Genomic DNA, 19,354 nt, shown 5'->3' on the forward strand with positions numbered 1-19,354 from the left:
ACGCTCGTTCAAAATTAAAAAACTATGGAAAGCCGTTAGTAACACAAATAGCACAGTAGCAAACAAATACAAACTGGAAGCTGTTTAATACACATATATCAACCAAACAGAGGAACTATATTAAACACCATAACTGACGAAGTTTTACACATATATAGAGGTGCTCCGGGGAGCAGATACTGCATTTCCTGAGTGCTCGTATGTAAACTGCCCAGTATAGGACAGGATACTCTCGGGTGGGTTACAATATAATACAAAGCACTGATATTCCCAATAGCTATTTCCTTACATGATTAATCGTAAAACTCATGATTAAGCATATTTTTCAATGGTTTAAGACAATATCTGGGAGTCAAGCGTGGCATTTTTAAGATGCCTTTATGTGAATACTTTTCTTGTATGAACTGGAGATGCAAACACAGGCGACCCACACCAATCACTTCCCTTACAATCAAAAATATAATTGTTCTGCAAGAATGACATCATTTTTCCCCGTTCAGTTCAGACGTTGTGCTCTATCAAAATCCTAAGTTTCAACTACTTCTTCCAGGAAAGTATTTTTTTCTCTGAAGTTCATTTACAAAATTCTTTGAAAAAGGATAGGGACAGTGTGCTGAAATTTAATGCAGGTGTGGTAAATGTCAGGGAGACCATATAAGTCATTTAACAGTCATATCAAAATAAAGTTCCCTGAAGTCACAACAACTTCCCCATTTGTAGCTTTGTATCCACTACTGATGCAATATTGTATTGAATAATAATGATATAGATAGAAATTGTATACATAAATATTTGTTATTAAGAATAAAAGTATTGAGAAATGTTGCGGGGAAGGGGGGTGAAATATTCATGTCTTTGAAAGGGGTCTGGAATTTTTTTCCTATTTCAAGGGGAGGACTTGAAATAAATAAGAAAATTCCAATGTTTCCTCCTAGATCCTCCCAATAAAGAAAAATGACAAGTCCCTAAAAAAACAAATATACGGTAACATGGAGGGTACCTGTAAAGTGCGAAACGAAATAGAAACGGAACGGAACAAAACGAAACGAAACGAAACGTAATAGCGCAAAACGAAACGAAATACAGCAAAACGAAACGAAATGAAACGAAATAAAAATTTTTTTTTATAATTTTAACTTAAATCTCTGCCAAATGTCTTATAATACAACATGTTTGTGTGTTGCAAAGTTTGCATGCATCTGAATTTCATTGTCGTAGTTGGAACAAATCAAATGATACCGGCAGAGGGGCGAACGTTTATTTTCAGTGGTGGGTTGGTCGTACATACCTGTGCTTACTTCCTAAGTGTTAAGTTTTCACAACATCGTTTTGAATGATAAAAGTTGTTTAGATATTATCCTAGATAAGAAACTGAGAAAAAGGGGTTGTACACCTGAGATAAATAATATAAATGGTACTGTATATTTTTTTTAGGACTGGGATATTAAGGACACTCACGTGGGTCTCAATCTAGATTTGGGGTTCTTTGGCTAAATGAAGGTATACACAGACGTGCCGCTGGCATGGGTCCCCTTTTTATATTTAAATTATATTAATGGCATACACTGAATTTAACTGAGGTCTAATTTCAATTAGTCAGTAATTTTCATCCTCCGAATTGAAATAGATGTTTGTTTAAATGCTGTTTTATTGTTCTTATTCAAATTAATATATCAAAACTTGTACTTGGATGGAGAGTTGTCTCATTGGCACTCATACCACATCTTCTTATTTATATTTTATAATATGTGATTACTGAGAAAACTATGAATGGGTCATGATTTTGCCATCGGAAACATAATTAGTGTCGTGATTTTTTCTCAAGGTTTTAATTTATGAAATTTTGGTGTTTTCCTAGCTGCACGACTGTAACAAAAATCCCATGTTTAGATCGACCCCCACTCCCCGTGATTGAGAAATAACCCTTCATTAAATGAGAGTGTTCAAAGATTTTGAAGCAAACTATTTCAATCCTAATATTATTGAAAATTAAAAGTTTTAGGGAAGTTTTTTTTTATCATTTGCGGATTTACCTGGGACATAAATAGATATGACCGTGCCACTTATAATCCCCACTACTTTTTATCCCTCCCTTCCATTAATGCTTTAATTCGTTCGATACTGGGTGACTCGCGGCTAAACGTCAGCACGGGAGCAAATATCGTCTTTCCCTATATTGGAACATATAAGTTGAAATTGTAAAAAAAATATTTATTTCGTTTCATTTCGTTTCGTTTTGCTGTATTTCGTTTCGTTTTGCGCTATTTCGTTTTGTTTCGTTTCGTTTTGTTTTGTTTTGTTCCGTTCCGTTCCGTTTCTATTACCCTAACATTGAAGACATCATTAATTTTAAAAATATGGTAATGTTTTTTCTTTAATATTTGATATATATGTATTTTCTTTATTATAATTAACAAACAAATACATGTATATATATGTATACAAATCTAAATACCATTAAAATTAATGTATCATAAAAATAGGACGAACCTGTAATCAGGACGAACGAAGCCGTTACTGGAGCTTCACGACACGTATCTACAGTCTCGGTTACCAGGACGCTTAATTTTACATCCATGTAATGATGTATCGATGATTTCCCCTGTATCGACTGATAGATACTGATAGGATATCATTAGTTTAAACCAGTTTTACAAGTTTAAGATAAAAGGTCATAACAAGACGAAGCAATGATTAATTAAATGGATATAAACAGTCATATATCAAAGAGCTTCCCCAAAAATCTGTTCAGTTATATAAAAACACAAAAGTCTGAAAGCTCTAACATACCACCACTCCGAAAAGAGGGCTCACTTACATCTGATTCAAAAGCAAAAGCTAATATTTTAAATGAACAGTTCAAAAAAGCATTCACACCTGTAACAGATGATCCAATACCAGATAAGGGCGTCAGTAAACATCCACAGATGCCTGATATTAAAATACAAACACAGGGCATAGAAAAACTTCTAAATAACATCAATATCAACAAAGCAGCTGGGCCTGATCTCATCCATGGAAAAATTTTAAAAGCGTGTAAGACATCTATCACTCACATCTTGTCAATCATATTCCAAACATCACTGAACTCTGGAAAGATCCCAGATGACTGGCGTCACGCAAGTGTATGTCCAGCATTCAAAAAAGGCGATAAACACGACCCTATAAACTATCGCCCCATATCATTGACTTGCATCTGCTGCAAACTATTAGAACATGTTGTAGCTAGTAATATAATGAAACATCTGGAAAAAAATAAAATACTATATGACTTACAACATGGTTTTCGATCATCTCGCTCCTGTGAAACTCAGCTAATATCATTTATTCAAGATCTTGCAAATTCAAATAATAAAAGCATTCAAACAGACATCATAATAATGGATTTTGCAAAAGCATTTGATAAAGTTTCACACCACCCATCTCATGTATAAAATCGGTTTCTACGGTATAAATTGCAATGCATTACATTGGATTCAAGATTTTTTAACAAACAGAACACAAACAGTAGTCCTTGAAGGTGAAACATCAAATAAAATTCCTGTAACATCTGGGGTACCTCAAGGCACAGTGCTTGGTCCAATTTTATTCTTAATATTTATAAATGATTTGGCAGAATATATTGAACATAGTACATTAAGATTGTTCGCAGATGACAGTATTATTTATAGGGAAATTAAAGAACCAGATGACACATATAAATTACAGTCTGACTTGGAAGCGGCCAGCAGATGGGAGCAGAACTGGCTCATGCATTTTCACACTGATAAGTGCAACATTCTCAGTGTAACTCAAAAACGCAAACCTTTAGACTTCACTTATAAATTACACAATCACTCTCTAGAAAAAGTTGACTCTACAAAATATTTAGGCCTAACTCTTCAATCAAATTTAAAATGGGACAAACATATCGATAACATGACATCAAAAGCAAATCAGTCTCTTGGATTTATTCGTAGAAACCTAAAAATAGCCTCACCTAAAGTTAAAGCACATGCATTTAAAGCTCTTGTCCGACCAAAGCTAGAGTACTGCTCAACTATTTTGGATCCACATCAAAAACAGCAAATTTCACAAATTGAAAAAGTTCAGAGAAGAGCAGTGCGCTTCTCATGCAACCGCTTCCATAACACCAGCTCAGTTACTGAAATGATGACAGACTTAAATTGGTACCCACTTGAAATTAGGCGTTTACGATACAGACTTGTCTTCTTCTACAAAATTATACATGAAATTTTTGCAGTCCCTACATATAACTTTTTGATTCCACTAGACAATAGAACTAGGCATAGCAATCCACACTCATTTAGGCAAATACAAACATCTAAACTAACCATATATAAACATAAACATAAATATAAATAGATAGCAACCTCGTGCAATTGGACTTTTCTAGGTCTGTTTGATTTCATCTTCTAGGTTAAAAAAACAAGTTAATCATCGTTTTTACCTGTATAAGAATGATTTTTGGTGGATCAAATCAGTCAACGAAATGGTTCACCTTTGTTTCACTTTCAATGTTGACATTCTTTTCCTTTTAATGGCTGAACACGACTAATAAATGCGTAACCACTCTCTAGCTAATGGGTTAAATTGAAGGTCACATGAATACGGATTCAATGAGGTCGAATTATTCACTTGCAAGTGAATAATTCATCAGCGATGTTTCTTAGCTTATTTTGACAAAATTGAACTAAACTAGCTGTTTAAAGCAAATTATTGTTTCACTATTTCACTTTCATTAATGCTTGAACAAATAAAATATATTTTATCTCTCGTAGCTAATGTCCTTTAAGTAATTATAAAAACTATTTTTCAGGTCATTAACTGTATCAAAAAGGACAAAACACACTAACATGAATGAAAAATAAAAAAAATGATGAACATTTATTGAGGTTAATGACATGTATTGTAATAATAGAAACATATCTTTATTTTCAAATTTTGTACAATATTTTTATAACTTATATGAGGTACTTTTTTACATGCTATATTACTTGTATTTTTGCATTGTGCAAATTATAACATATATACAATATTTCTGTACATGTTATAACATGTACAAAATCGCAACTTGTACACAACATATATATGCAATGCTTGCATTATTGGATAAAGATCCAGGTGACAGTAACTGGTAAAGTTTGTTTATCATTGAAACGTACTGTGTTGTTGTTTTTTGGAATATGGAATGAAATAATGACTGTCTTTTTAGTCCCCTACCGACGAAGTCGAAGGGGACTTTAGGTTTGCACTCTGTCCATCTGTCCGTCTGTCCATCAAAACAGCTTTCCACACTTTTTTTCTTCGTTCTTGAAGATATTGATTTGATATTTGGTATATAGTTTTATCATGACAAGTTATAGATCAAGTTCGAATTTTGTTCTGGTCTGATGATTTAGTCCAGAGTTATGGACCATAACTCTGGACCATATCTAATGTAAGAGTACTATGTTAAACCATATTTCTGTACAAAGGGAGATAACTCATTTTTTAAAAGACATTCTTTGTTAAATTATTTGAAGAATTTTTTGGCAGGTTTGTTTGTTATTTAGTATAAACTAATTTTCTGAATGCTATATATATATATAAAAAAAAATCATGAAGAGAAATCCTTTAATTAGATAATAATCTATTTTTATTAATGTATATATTTCAATACATTACATTGTGTAGATAAAATTTATTGACAATTTATAGATAAGTTATAACCCAAATTCCACTGCTCTACGATGGCTACATTAACGCATGAAGGCCTAGTCAATGAAAAATCGTCAAAAAATCATTCGGAATTAGCTCGGGATTTACCTATCTCGATAACATTTAGCTATTAGCTGATTGGCTCTCTCTCACAGAGAGCACCAATCAAAATCCTGGATTCGTGACGCGTTTTTATCGTATAAAGAGTTCAGGCCCTCGCAAGTGGGAGAGTTGATCACGGGGAGGGACTTAATTATTCGGGTTAGATAAGTTACAAATCTATATTAGTTTGTGACAAATAAAAGAAAAAATATTTGTAACTATTAATTATATTTGATTATAATTTGAAAATAGATATACACTGTATTACATCATATCTAATTTTAGAGAATTATTAATCATATCTAATGTTTTTTTTACTCATATAATCAGTTTTCCACACTGTTTTTAGTCATGCTTGAAGATATTGACCTGATATTTACTTTTTGTTTACACCATGACAAGTTATAGAACAAGTTAGCATTTTGTTCCAGTAAAATGAATTTTTACCTGGTAGTGGACTATGTATTGCCATGCAATACTCTCAGAATGCTTGTTTTCTGATTTAATTGACTTTCGAAAAACTCATATTCATGATATTTACAATTTACAAAATAGTTATTAACCATTATCAACAAATTAAATTAACATCAAAATCTGCAATATTATACAATACTGGAACAATTTTTTTTATCCAGGAAATATAATTTTCATATTGATGCACCTTGAGCAAGAGTTATTCCTATTTTGTCTCCATGTCCAAATTCCTTTACAAATCAGACAATTCAACTTGTTTTGTTATAAATTTGGCTATTAGTTTCTCAATTGAATTGTTTCATATTTTTCAGTCGTGCCTTTTATAGCCGACTATATGATATGGGTTTTTCTCATTGTTGAAGACCATTTGGTTGCCTATTGCTTACATCCACTTTATTTGAACTGTGGTGGATAGTTGTCTCATTGGCAGTCAAACAACATCTCCCTATTTATATTAAGTACATTTTTACAGACTCTAAGGTTAAATTAAAGTTGGTTAGAGATATGGCTGCCGGCCTTAAGGAAAGGACAAAATCCTTATCATCTTTTACATATTTTTAGTTTTGTTTTGTGCAACAGAAGTAATAGAGTTGTAGTGAAATGTAATGTTATTTTTATAAAAATATCTTCTGTTTACTTTCAGATTAAAAGGATATAAGCATTTGTAGGATTAGATTTGTTTTTTGTTCATCATGAAAAGTTACTACAAACCTTGGTTATTGGCTTGTATATTAGGAGCAGTTGTATTAATATATACAATGAGTAAATACAATGAAGTTTTGACAGAGCTACAGACACAAAGGGTAAAATTTGATGCAATTGAATATAAAATCAGTCCAGGAATAATAGCCCAGTCAGCTTCTTTAGATGGAAAACAAAGAATTTCTGTTAGTGGTACATTTGAAGAAAATAGAAAAGTTCCTAAAATGCTTAAAGAGTTCAAACCAGAATCATTTTATCAAGATAAAGCTGCTATACCTGACTACAAAACAAAATTACAGATGCTTATTGATCAGCAGGTTCCAGCAGATAATCCAGACTTGGTGAAAATCATCCGTAATCACTACATTGAACAGCCATCACAAGAACCATACAATTTACTTAACCCAGAGCGAGTTGATTATTCACAAGGCCAGACACCATTTATTGATAGCAGACTCAATTATATGGTAAGTATTTCAGAAAGCTGTAAGTAAAGACAACAATTCAATGCAATCAAATTTGGGTGTAGCCTGGGCCTTAGATAATTGCAGCAATGTCATAGGTTTTATTCTCATATGTGTACCATAATTCATGGTTGTACATGTATATGTTAAGAACTGGGTGTTTCATCTTCAAGTCAAATAGCCTGTTTATGTATATAGGCACCAATTTAATTTATTTCTCATGAAACTGAAGTTAAAGTTGGCCACTCCTTTTAAGAGCAACTCTCAAAGCACTTGTTACATTTCAGTGTATCGTATATCACTACTTATTATTACTATGCAGACGAGTAGGCTTTACTTGGTTTCTGTTTTGAAGTAAGATTTAGATAAGTGTCAAGCTTTCCCTTCATACTTTACTATTTGCCAGAGAATTCTCCCAAACCAGTTTATGAATTTCATCCAAACTTACATGTATATAATATTTTAGCTTCTTATTATATCTTTACATAACTATAAGGATGTCTATATACATTTACATGTATGGAGTTCTCAGTTGTTTAATTAATGATAAATAAAAAGGTCAACTTAACAGTATTTTTTTTTACATTTGAATGAAAGGAGATGTTGAATACAATGTAGAGTCAGTATAAGCCAATGATACAGAAAACCGACTATAGAAAAACCAAAGAAATCAAAATTCAGCATATGGTCTTCACCAATAGAGCAGAGATTTTACCTTAATTGTACTGAATCTACAAAATTTAACCAGAAAACAAGAATTTCTTAGGATAAGTCAAAGTGGTCACAGTTTACATGTTTAAATTTGTTATTATAATTATATTTCCATTTATCTGTTACACCTTTCTTCTAAGCTTTTTAAAATCCATTATCCTGGCTTCAGTGTCAAAATGATTTCACTCAACAATATTAACAAGTTTGACCATGAGTTATCAACAAGTTTGACTTTGACCATGAGATATCAACAAGTTTGATTTTGACCATGAGTTATTAACAAGTTTGACTTTGACCATGAGTTATCAACAAGTTTGACTTTGACCATGAGATATCAACAAGTTTGACTTTGACCATGAGATATCAGCATCATTCTTTGTCGGTCAATAAAGTTCATGTTGTTTACATATTAGTACATTACAGTGATTTTTTCACATGTATTTTATCAATCAGCAAAAATTTAACTTGCCCTTTTTATCAAATCCCGAAAAATACATATATGGTAAATCTTTAATAATCAGCAAACAATCATTTTAAAGATTTTGACTTGATCTCACTGAGGATGAAATCACAACCCAAACACATTAGAACTGAGCAGGTTATTTAACCGTTAACTTATCACCGAAGCAGTTACATGTACTTGTTTATATTGAAATTTTCACTTGCACTTTCAGTAATACATAAGCATGTTCTAAGGTATAAAATGATAGTAAAATGCAAATGTTGAAATCAAAATGGCAATATTTAAACATGTAAATTAGATGCAAAACATTCAGTGTCAATGAACCAAGTCTGAAGGTACTGGGCCAAATAGTCTCATAGGAAATGAGATGTACCAATGCTAATACAACTGTATACCAAATATCATTGACTTATCATATGTGGTTTCCCCTTAAACTGACCTCTTCACAAGCTTTCAGGGGTTAAAAAATCCACTAGCCCGACGCCCGGGACTAGACTTTTACACTTCGGGCAATTAAAACTTGTAACCGAATATGCCCGACTGACTAGTAACAAACAATTCTTGGCATTTCCAAAATAATAAGTGGAAAATCCCCTCATCGCTATTCTATCTTAGCCAATCAGATTCAATTACGTACGTCATCCGGGATTCCAAGAATTTGAACCGATTTTGTACATGTTTTAAACTAACTCTTGGTGGACCAGTATCATGTATTGATCGCAATTCACGTACTTTCAATATCAATTTCTCAGTACAGGGGGTATTGTACATTGCTTATGCCGAGATTTTCAATTAATGGTACTTGGGTGTATGATGTAATGATCGATATTGACCTGTCTTGTCGGACAGCTGTTAATTTGATAGATATGGCACAAAATGCGCACCTGAATATAGGTATCTAGTTTTGTTACCCCCATTGAAGTAATGGTTACATTGGTTACATTGGTTACACACATGGACCTTTACTAAATGATATGCAATACCGGCTTTATAATTGACCATTTCTGCTGCAAACTGAATACTGGTAGGGGTAGAGCTATTACAATGATAACATACACATTGAAGTTAGGTTACAATGGTTACATGCATGGGAAGTCAGGTTACAATGGTTACATGCATGGGGAAGTAGGGTTACAATGGTTACATACATGGAGAATAGGGTTACAAAGGTTACATACAATGGGATTGCTGGTTACAATGGTTACATGCATTAGAAATCAGGTTACAATGGTTACATACATGGAGAATGAGTGTTTCAATGGTTACATACAAGGGGATTGCTGGTTACAATGGTTACATGCATGGGAAATCAGGTTACAATGGTTACATATATGGGTATTGCTGGTTACAATGGTTACATGCATGGGAAATCAGGTTACAATGGTTACATACATAGGGATTGCTGGTTACAAATGTTACATGCATGGGAAATCAGGTTACAATGGTTACATGCATGGGGAAGTCAGGTTACAATGGTTACAAACATGGGGATTGCTGGTTACAATGGTTACATGCATGGGAAATCAGGTTACAATGGTTACATGCATGGGGAAGTCGGGTTACAATGGTTACATACATGGAGAATAGGGTAACAACGGTTACATACAATGGGATTGCTGGTTACAATGGTTACATGCATTAGAAATCAGGTTACAATGGTTACATACATGGAGAATGAGGGTTTCAATGGTTACATACAAGGGGATTGCTGGTTACAATGGTAACATGCATGGGGATTGCTAGTTACAATGGTTACATGCATGGGAAATCAGGTTACAATGGTTACATACATGGGGATTGCTGGTTACAATGGTTACATGCATGGGAAATCAGGTTACAATGGTTACATGCTTGGGAAAGTCAGGTTACAATGGTTACATACATGGGAATTGCTGGTTACAATGGTTACATGCATGAGGAATGAGGGTTACACTGGTTACATACATGGGGAAGTCAGGTTACAATGATTACATACATGGGGATTGCTGGTTACAATGGTTACATGCATGGGAAAGTCAGGTTACAATGGTTACATGCATGGGAAAGTCAGGTTACAATGGTTACATACATGGGGAAGTCAGGTTACAATGGTTACATGCATGGGAAATCAGGTTACAATGGTTACATGCATGGGGAAGTCGGGTTACAATGGTTACATGCATGGGAAATCAGGTTATAATGGTTACATGCATGAGAAAGTCAGGTTACAATGGTTACATGCATGAGGAAGTCCGGTTACAATGGTTACATGCATGGGAAATCAGGTTACAAGGGTACATGCATGGGAAATCAGGTTACAATGGTTACATGCATGAGGAAGTCCGGTTACAATGGTTACATACATGTGGAATCAGGTTACAATGGTTACATACATGGGGAAGGAGGGTTACAATTGTTACATGTATGGGGATTGCTGGTTACAATGGTTACATACATGGGGAAGGAGGGTTACAATGGTTACATGCATGAGGAATGAGGGTTACAATGGTTACATACATGGGGATTGAGGGTTACATTGGTTACATCATGGGAAAGTCAGGTTACAATGGTTACATACACGGAGAATGAGGGTTACAATGATTACATACATGGGGATTGAGGGTTACAATGGTTACATGCATGGGAAAGACAGGTTACAATGGTTACATGCATGGGGAAGTCAGGTTACAATGGTTACATACATGGGGATTGCTGGTTACAATGGTTAAATGCATGGGAAATCAGGTTACAATGGTTACATGCTTGGGAAAGTCAGGTTACAATGGTTACATACATGGGGATTGCTGGTTACAATGGTTACATGCATGGGAAATCAGGTTACAATGGTTACATACATGGGGAAGTCAGGTTACAATGGTTACATACATGGGGATTGCTGGTTACAATGGTTACATGCATGGGAAAGTCAGGTTACAATGGTTACATGCATGGGAAAGTCAGGTTACAATGGTTACATACATGGGGAAGTCGGGTTACAATGGTTACATGCATGGGAAATCAGGTTACAATGGATACATGCATGGGGAAGTCGGGTTACAATGGTTACATGCATGGGAAATCAGGTTACAATGGTTATATGCATGGGAAAGTCAGGTTACAATGGTTACATACATGGGGAAGTCAGGTTACAATGGTAACATGCATGGGGAATCAGGTTACAAGGGTACATGCATGGAAAATCAGGTTACAATGGTTACATGCATGAGGAAGTCCGGTTACAATGGTTACATGCATGGGAAATCAGGTTACAAGGGTACATGCATGGGAAATCAGGTTACAATGGTTACATGCATGAGGAAGTCTGGTTACAATGGTTCCATACATGTGGAATCAGGTTACAATGGTTACATACATGGGGAAGGAGGGTTACAATGGTTACATGTATGGGGAAGGAGGGTTACAATGGTTACATACATGGGGAAGGAGGGTTACAATGGTTACATACATGGGGAAGGAGGGTTACAATGGTTACATACACGGAGAATGAGGGTTACAATGGTTACATACATGGGGATTGAGGGTTACAATGGTTACATGCATGGGGAAGTCAGGTTACAAACCATGCACAAATTATTGCTAAACATTTCAGTACGGCCACCACAGGAACTTTGTCAGTTTCAAAACGAAAAACGGTAGATGAAGGGGGTAATAAGGCTGAAAATTTATCCCAAAACATGTCAAATACGACCAGGAAAAGCGGAAAAAAACATTTATAGTGTCATGGACAGAAAGATTCCCCATGGGCAAGGTCGACTGTTACTGATGATAAACGAGAGATGATGTTTTGTGAATATTGCCATTATTTTCCCGATCACGCTGATAAAAAGTCTGCTTTGTATGTGGGAACAACAAATATACGAATTGAACCACAGTGACTGGTTTAACATGACAATATCAATGAACATGTTTTCTGTGCCCGAAAATATTTAACAACCCATAGTACAAGGGATATCCAAAAAGATGTCTAGAGATCCTTGTTATAATTAATAAAACAAAAATTTATTTGATTTATTTTATCAAATACCGTGTATAATGCCGCATTCAAAACAAGGGACACCCACTCTAAATTTGAAAGGTATACTCGGGCTAGCAGGTCAGTTTTGATGGGCTAGCAGCTCTTTCAACAGGGCTAGTAAAATCCTGCTACCAATAAGTCCTGGGCTAGTGAGCTGTAACAAATTTTTTTAACCCCTGGCTTTGACATGTAAAATCTGTTAAAGTTATTTAAAGTCAAAATTCCATGACTGAGCTGATAGGCCTAATAATCTCGGTGGAAATTAGATGTGCAAATGCTTATACTGCATACCAAATACCATTGACTTATCTTTAGTCACTAAATAGTTTTCTTCAAACTATTAAACCTAAACACAAACTTGAACTTGTAAACTACTGGGTATGCAAAAGTTTTAAAGTCAATGAACCATGATGATAGAGCAGGCCATATAATCTCCATGGAAATGAGACTTGCACGTGCTTATACAACTGCATACCAACTATCATTGATTTAACATTAGGGTTTTATCTTAAACTGATCTAATCCCAAACATTAATATTTATATTATGCAAAAAATTCAAATTCAACAGATCATTACTGAACAGGAGAAGCCTGGAATAATCTCCATGGAAATGAGATGTGCCAATGCTAATACATCAGCATACCAAATACCATTGACCTACCACTAATGGTTCCCCTTAACCTGACCTATTTATCACAAACTAATACATGTAAACTTAGCAAAAGTTTAAAAGTCAATAGACCATTACTGAGGGGAAGGGCCAAATTATCTTTCTGGAAATGAGATGTGCAAATGGTAATACAACTGCATACCAACAACTAGCGGTTCCCCATAAACTGACCTAATTACAAACTAATACATTGTTGACTCGCCAATGTTGGAAGCGAGACAAAAACTGTATTATGAGGTCAAGTAAAAAGGTTATGGTTGTTTCAGTTCTGCACAGTGAGTAAGGTCTGATGAATCTTGTGTGTAACATACTTGGGGATAAATTTCACACACCTTTAAATGGTACAATGAAATTAGAAAGTATTACAAATTCAAATTACTGGAACTTACCGTTACAAAATATTGTAGAGAAACAGAGCTCTGGAATAAGTTATCTTCCAAAACACTTTACCATAATGCATAATTGTCTTCTGTAAAAAAAAAATCACTTACACTAATGTTCATAAAAAAAGCAACCATTTATAGGTACCTTCAATGAAAGCTGTTTAATGTATGTGTCAAATGGTTTGAGTGTGTTTAATCTCAGTGTATGATTCAATAAACACACAAAATTGATAATTTGTAACTTGCTGCTGCACATTTAATGATTTATAAATGTTTTTTGATAACTGCAAATAATTCTTTTACCAGATTGTTTTATACAGGTAAGATTTAATAATATATGCCTTGCATTGTGCAATTCCTATCAATTATATAGTCCTCTGCTTGTTTGGGCATGGCATAGTGTCAGGGCTGCCAAGTCTCACGCATTCACGCATTTTCATGATTATTTGGCGGCATTTTCCTTTGATCTATTGTTTTTTCTCTTTGATCTTTACAATATTGGCCAAATCTCACGCATTTGCATTATTAAAAGTTGGCAGAACTGTAGTGTTTCCTAATAAGGTGAATTCTTGATTAAAGCCAATCAGAGATTATTTGAGCCTTGAGAACTTTACAATATTCTAAGTTTGTAAGAGAATGATAATCCCATTCTTCATAAGTACTTGCTAACACTCGTACTTATTCATGAAGAAAGGGATAGTCATTCTTTTACATACACTAAACCAGTCTGCACCATCAGCCACTAGTCTGATGCCCCAGACTAGTAAAATTTTATTTGTGAGTATTTGCAAATATTTGTTTAGACACATAAGAAAATTGTTGGAATATTGGTCTTCAGACTAGTAGCTGGAAAAGATTTTGGTGCAGACTGCTAAACACATACATCTATTCCCATATTTATGCATGACTTGCATGTTAATGTCAGACAAAACAGTTAGATAGCTGCATGAGAGAACTCCAGGTAAAACCATGAAGGCAAGCAAGCAAGTACCCAAAAATTGTACATGGGATTTTGGTCATGTTTGTGATCTAAATTATTATACCCCACACAATGAGTTGCGGAGGGTATAATGTTTTTGACCCGTCCGTTCATCTGTCTGTCTGTCCGTCTGTCTGTCAGTCCTGTTTCTTGTCATCGCAACTCCTCTCAAACCATACAACTGAATTTCACGCAACCTTTTTAGATAATAAGGACATACTATGTAGATGTGCATATTTTTTTTCTAGGAGTTACGCCCCTTTGAACTTATTTGCTTCAATGTACTACTGCAACAGTTTGTCATTGTAACTCCTCTGACACCACACAACAGAATTTCATGAAACCTTTTTCAGATAATAAGGACATACTATGTAGATGTGCATATCGACAGGAAATTACGGTTCAATTTTTTTTCTAGGAGTTACGCCCCTTTGAACTTATTTGCTTCAATGTACTACTACTACAACAGTTTGTCATCGCAACTCCTCTGATACCACACATCAGAATTTCATGAAACCTTTTTAGATAATAAGGACATACTATGCAGATGTGCATATCGACAGGAAATTACGATTCAATTTTTTTTCTAGGAGTTACACCCCTTTGAACTTATTTGCTTCAATGTACTACTGCAACAGTTTGTCATCGTAACTCCTCTGACACCACACAACAGAATTTCATGAAACCTTTTTTAGATAATAAGGACATACTATGTAGATGTGCATATCGACAGGAAATTATGATTCAATTTTTTTTCTAGGAGTTACGCCCCTTTGTACTTATTTGCTTCAATGTACTACTGCAACAGTTTGTCATCGCAACTCCTCTGAAACCACACAACATAATTTCATGAAACTTTGTAGATAATAAGGACATACTATGTAGATGTGCATATTGACAGGAAATTATGATTCAATTTTTTTTTCTTATACAATTTTTTTTTCTTACACATATTTTATTTCTCCAATGACAATGGGGACGTGGGGTATGTGAGCGTGCTCACTAAGGTTCTTTAATATTCTAGAATGAGCTATTTACAGATTTGTTTCTTTTTTGATAGTTGAGGTGCAATACCACCAAATCATAGTACGTCACATCCAGTTGCATACGAAAAAGGGCAGAAAAAAATATTCCCTTGAATTTGACAGTTGTAGGAAATTAATCCAACATTTCATTGCAGTAAAAAATTTCTGAGTCATAAACATATATCTTGGGTGTTTCAAAGCACCACTCTTTTTATACGACCGCAAAAAACTTTTTAAGTCGTATAATGCTATGGTGTCGTCGTCCGAAGACACATTTGGTTTCCGGACAATAACTTTAGTTTAAGTGAATGGATCTCTAATAAATTTTACCAGAAGGTTCAATACCACAAAAGGAAGGTTGGGATTGATTTTGGGGGTGATGGTACCAACAGTTTAGGAATTGGGGGCCAAAAACAAGCATTATTGTAGTTTCCGGAATCCGGACAATAACTTGTGTGTTGGTGAATAGATCTCTCAGAAATTGTACCACAAGGTTTCATATCACAAAGGGAAGGCTGGGATTGAGTTTGGGGGTAATTGCCTTAACGGTTCAGGAATTAGGGGCACAAAAGGGGCTAAAAACAAGCATTTTTCTAGTTTCCAGACAGTAACTTGTGTTTAAGCGTATGGATCTCTCTAAAATTGTACAAGGTACCATTCCACAAAGGGAAGGCTGGGAATAATTTGGGGGTATGTACTCCAAGGGGGAGGGGGTTCAAAAAGTTTGGGGGGATTTTTTTTTCCAATTTTTTTGGGGGGTTCATATTTTTTTTTCTTCAAAATTTTAGAATTTCAAATGATGGCACAGTATTACACAATAGCAAGAAATCTTCAATTGCACAGTATTCATGGTATTGCGCAATAGCACAGTATTAGGCAATAGCAAGAAATCTTCAATTGCACAGTATTGCGCAATAGCTAGAAATCTTCAATTGCACAGTATTGCGCAACAACAAAGTATTGCACAATAGCACAGTATTGCACAATAGCAAGAAATCTTCAATTGCACAGTATTGTACAATAGCACAGTATTGCGCAATAGTAAGAAATCTTCAATTATACAGTATTGCGCAATAGCAAGAAATCTTCAATTGACCAGTATTGCGCAACAACACAGTATTGCGCAATAGCAAGAAATCTTCAATTGCACAATAGCAAGAAATCTTAAATTGCACAGTATTGCGCTATAGCACGAAATCTTCAATTGAAATTAAATACAAATCTTTTAACCAATTTCAATTGGATTAATTTAAAGTCTTTAATTTTTGGGGGTTCTTACCTTGTGTTACTTTTTTGGGTATTGGGCCCCATTTTTAAATTGGTCTACATTGAGGTCAAAAGGGTCCAAAATTAAACTTTTTTTGATTTCATCAAAAACTGAATTGTTGCGGCTGTATGATATGCTGAATCTTATTGTGCATTTAGATTTTTTATTTTGGGCCCTGTTTTCAAGTTAGTCCATATTAAGGTTTGAAGGGTCTAAAATTAAACTTTGTTTGATTTCAACTAAAATTTAATTTTTGGTGTTTTTTATATGCTGAATGTTGTTAGATTTTTGATATCAGACCATTCTAGGTAAATTAAATGACCCATTTCAAATTTTTAAGATCTTTGACCCCATTTATTTTGTGTCAGAAACCTATATTATGTCATGTATGTCAAAAATTTGATCACAATCCAAATTCAGACAGTATCAAGCTTGAATATTGTGTCCAAACTGTTTTCAAGTTAGTCCATATTAAGGTTTGAAGGGTCTAAAATTAAACTTTGTTTGATTTCAACTAAAATTTAATTTTTGGTGTTTTTTATATGCTGAATCTAACCATGTTGTTAGATTTTTGATATCAGACCATTCTAGGTAAATTAAATGACCCATTTCAAATTTTTAAGATCTTTGACCACATTTATTTTGTGTCAGAAACCTATATTATGTCATGTATGTCAAAAATTTGATCACAATCCAAATTCAGACAGTATCAAGCTTGAATATTGTGTCCAAACTTGCCCAAACTGTTCAGGGTTAGACCTCTGCGGTCGTATCTGGCTGTGCTCAGTGAAGCATTTTATTTTATTTGGTGTTTCTATAGAATATTTTGGAAACTTGAGGTTACATGGTTACTAAAGCTTGTACACAGGAAAAAAAGGGGCGAAAATTTGATTGGTTAACTTCCAGTGATGGTTATTATCTTATATGCAATGAAATGTAATGTTTTGTCTGTAGTACTGGACGGAATAAAACTTTACTCATGCAAAGTATTTCTTTATTTGAAACAATAAATTCTGCGCAATTTTTTGAAAAGTGCAAATTTAACAAAGACTAATAGGGGGAAAACAATGGTGGTATTACACCTATTTAAAAAAACAGTTTAAATTTGTAGTGTCAAATATTCTCACATACTGTAGATGAATGCTTGGAATTTTCCATACCTCAAATGGTAAAATGAAGCACAATAAAACAGTAATATGTAGAAAGTTCTGCTAATTTGAACTACTGGTATTTACTTTAGAGAAACAACTGGAGTTAGTTGTCTTTACATGTACTATGATCTATAACAGCCTAAAGGAACATGTTCTCTTGAATAAATGTTGAACTTCATGGAAAATGCAACCATTTATAGGTACTTTTGGAAGCTGTTGCATGTACATGTATATGCAAAAGATTTAAGTGTGTTTTGTCAGTATGTGAGAAAATTAACTCGAAATAATTCCATCTGATTAAGATCAGATTTTTCACTTTGTTTCATATAGATTTGCCTGTTGCTAAATTGTCTTTAAATTATGGTATATCACAGAGCAAAATATATACTAGAATTCCATGCCAGTTTCTTATGTTTTTTTTCTGTTGATAAATGTTTTCAAAGTTAAGTGACAAAAAATAAAAAATTTAGCAGACCATACAGTATGGGTTTTTTCTCAGAATGGGCTGTACTGTTGCCTATAATTGCTTTTATTCACATCATTTGAACTCTAATGGATAGTTGTTTCATAGGCAATCATACCACATCTCCTTATTTTTGTCAAGCCTGCGACTTCTGTCGCTGAAAGCTAGACATTGTGATAGTGATCCAGCGGCGTTTACTAACTACTTAAAAGCTTAATATTTCAGAAGGTAGAAGACCTGGATGCTTCATACTTTGTATAGATATCTTATGATATGAAGTTTCTGTCTGTCATATGTCCATAATTTGTCCTTGACCTCATTTTCATGGTTCAGTCACAAATGAAAAAAAGTGAACAAGGTAAGGTTTTCCTGATCAAGTCCATACCTCAGATCCTATAAGCAATAGGTTTACTATAGTTGGTGTATGGAAGGATTGTTAGGTGCACGTGTGCATGTCCAACTGGCAGGTGTCCTCTTACCTTGACCTCATTTTCATGGTTCAGTGGTAAAAGTTAAGTTTTTGTGTTTTGGTCTGTTTTTATACGTCGGACCCTAAAAAATTTAGCGGTCGTATATTGGTGTGACGTTGGCGTCGTTGTCGTCTGGCATCGTTGTCATCGTCCGAAGACACATTGGTTTTCGCACTCTAACTTTAGTTTAAGTGAATGGATCTCTATGAAATTTTACCATAAGGTTCAATACCACAAAAGGAAGGTGGGGATTGATTTTGGGGGTTATGGTACCAACAGTTAAGGAATTAGGGGCCAAAAATAAGCATTTTTGT

General features: G+C 34.4%; 2 protein-coding genes across 3 annotated transcripts in view; both read left to right on the forward strand.

The window, feature by feature from the left end:
* Positions 1-19,354, forward strand: part of LOC127730622 (kinesin-like protein KIF3B) — a 274,564-nt gene that overhangs the window by 194,823 nt on the left and 60,387 nt on the right. The gene's annotated exons all lie outside the window — the stretch shown is intronic.
* The window catches only part of LOC127730626 (uncharacterized), a 33,047-nt gene continuing 16,260 nt past the window's right edge, over positions 2,568-19,354 (forward strand). For both annotated transcript variants that reach the window (XR_007995200.1, XM_052239119.1), the window contains exons 1-2: positions 2,568-2,671; positions 6,920-7,445. Coding sequence is in view for 1 of the 2 variants with exons in the window: in XM_052239119.1 (XP_052095079.1) it covers positions 6,969-7,445 (477 nt within the window). In the remaining variant the exon portion in view is untranslated. The remainder of the gene's footprint in view (positions 2,672-6,919; positions 7,446-19,354) is intronic.

The sequence above is a fragment of the Mytilus californianus genome, unplaced genomic scaffold (genome assembly GCF_021869535.1).
Source record: "Mytilus californianus isolate M0D057914Y unplaced genomic scaffold, xbMytCali1.0.p SCAF_2, whole genome shotgun sequence".
NCBI lineage: Eukaryota > Metazoa > Mollusca > Bivalvia > Mytilida > Mytilidae > Mytilus > Mytilus californianus.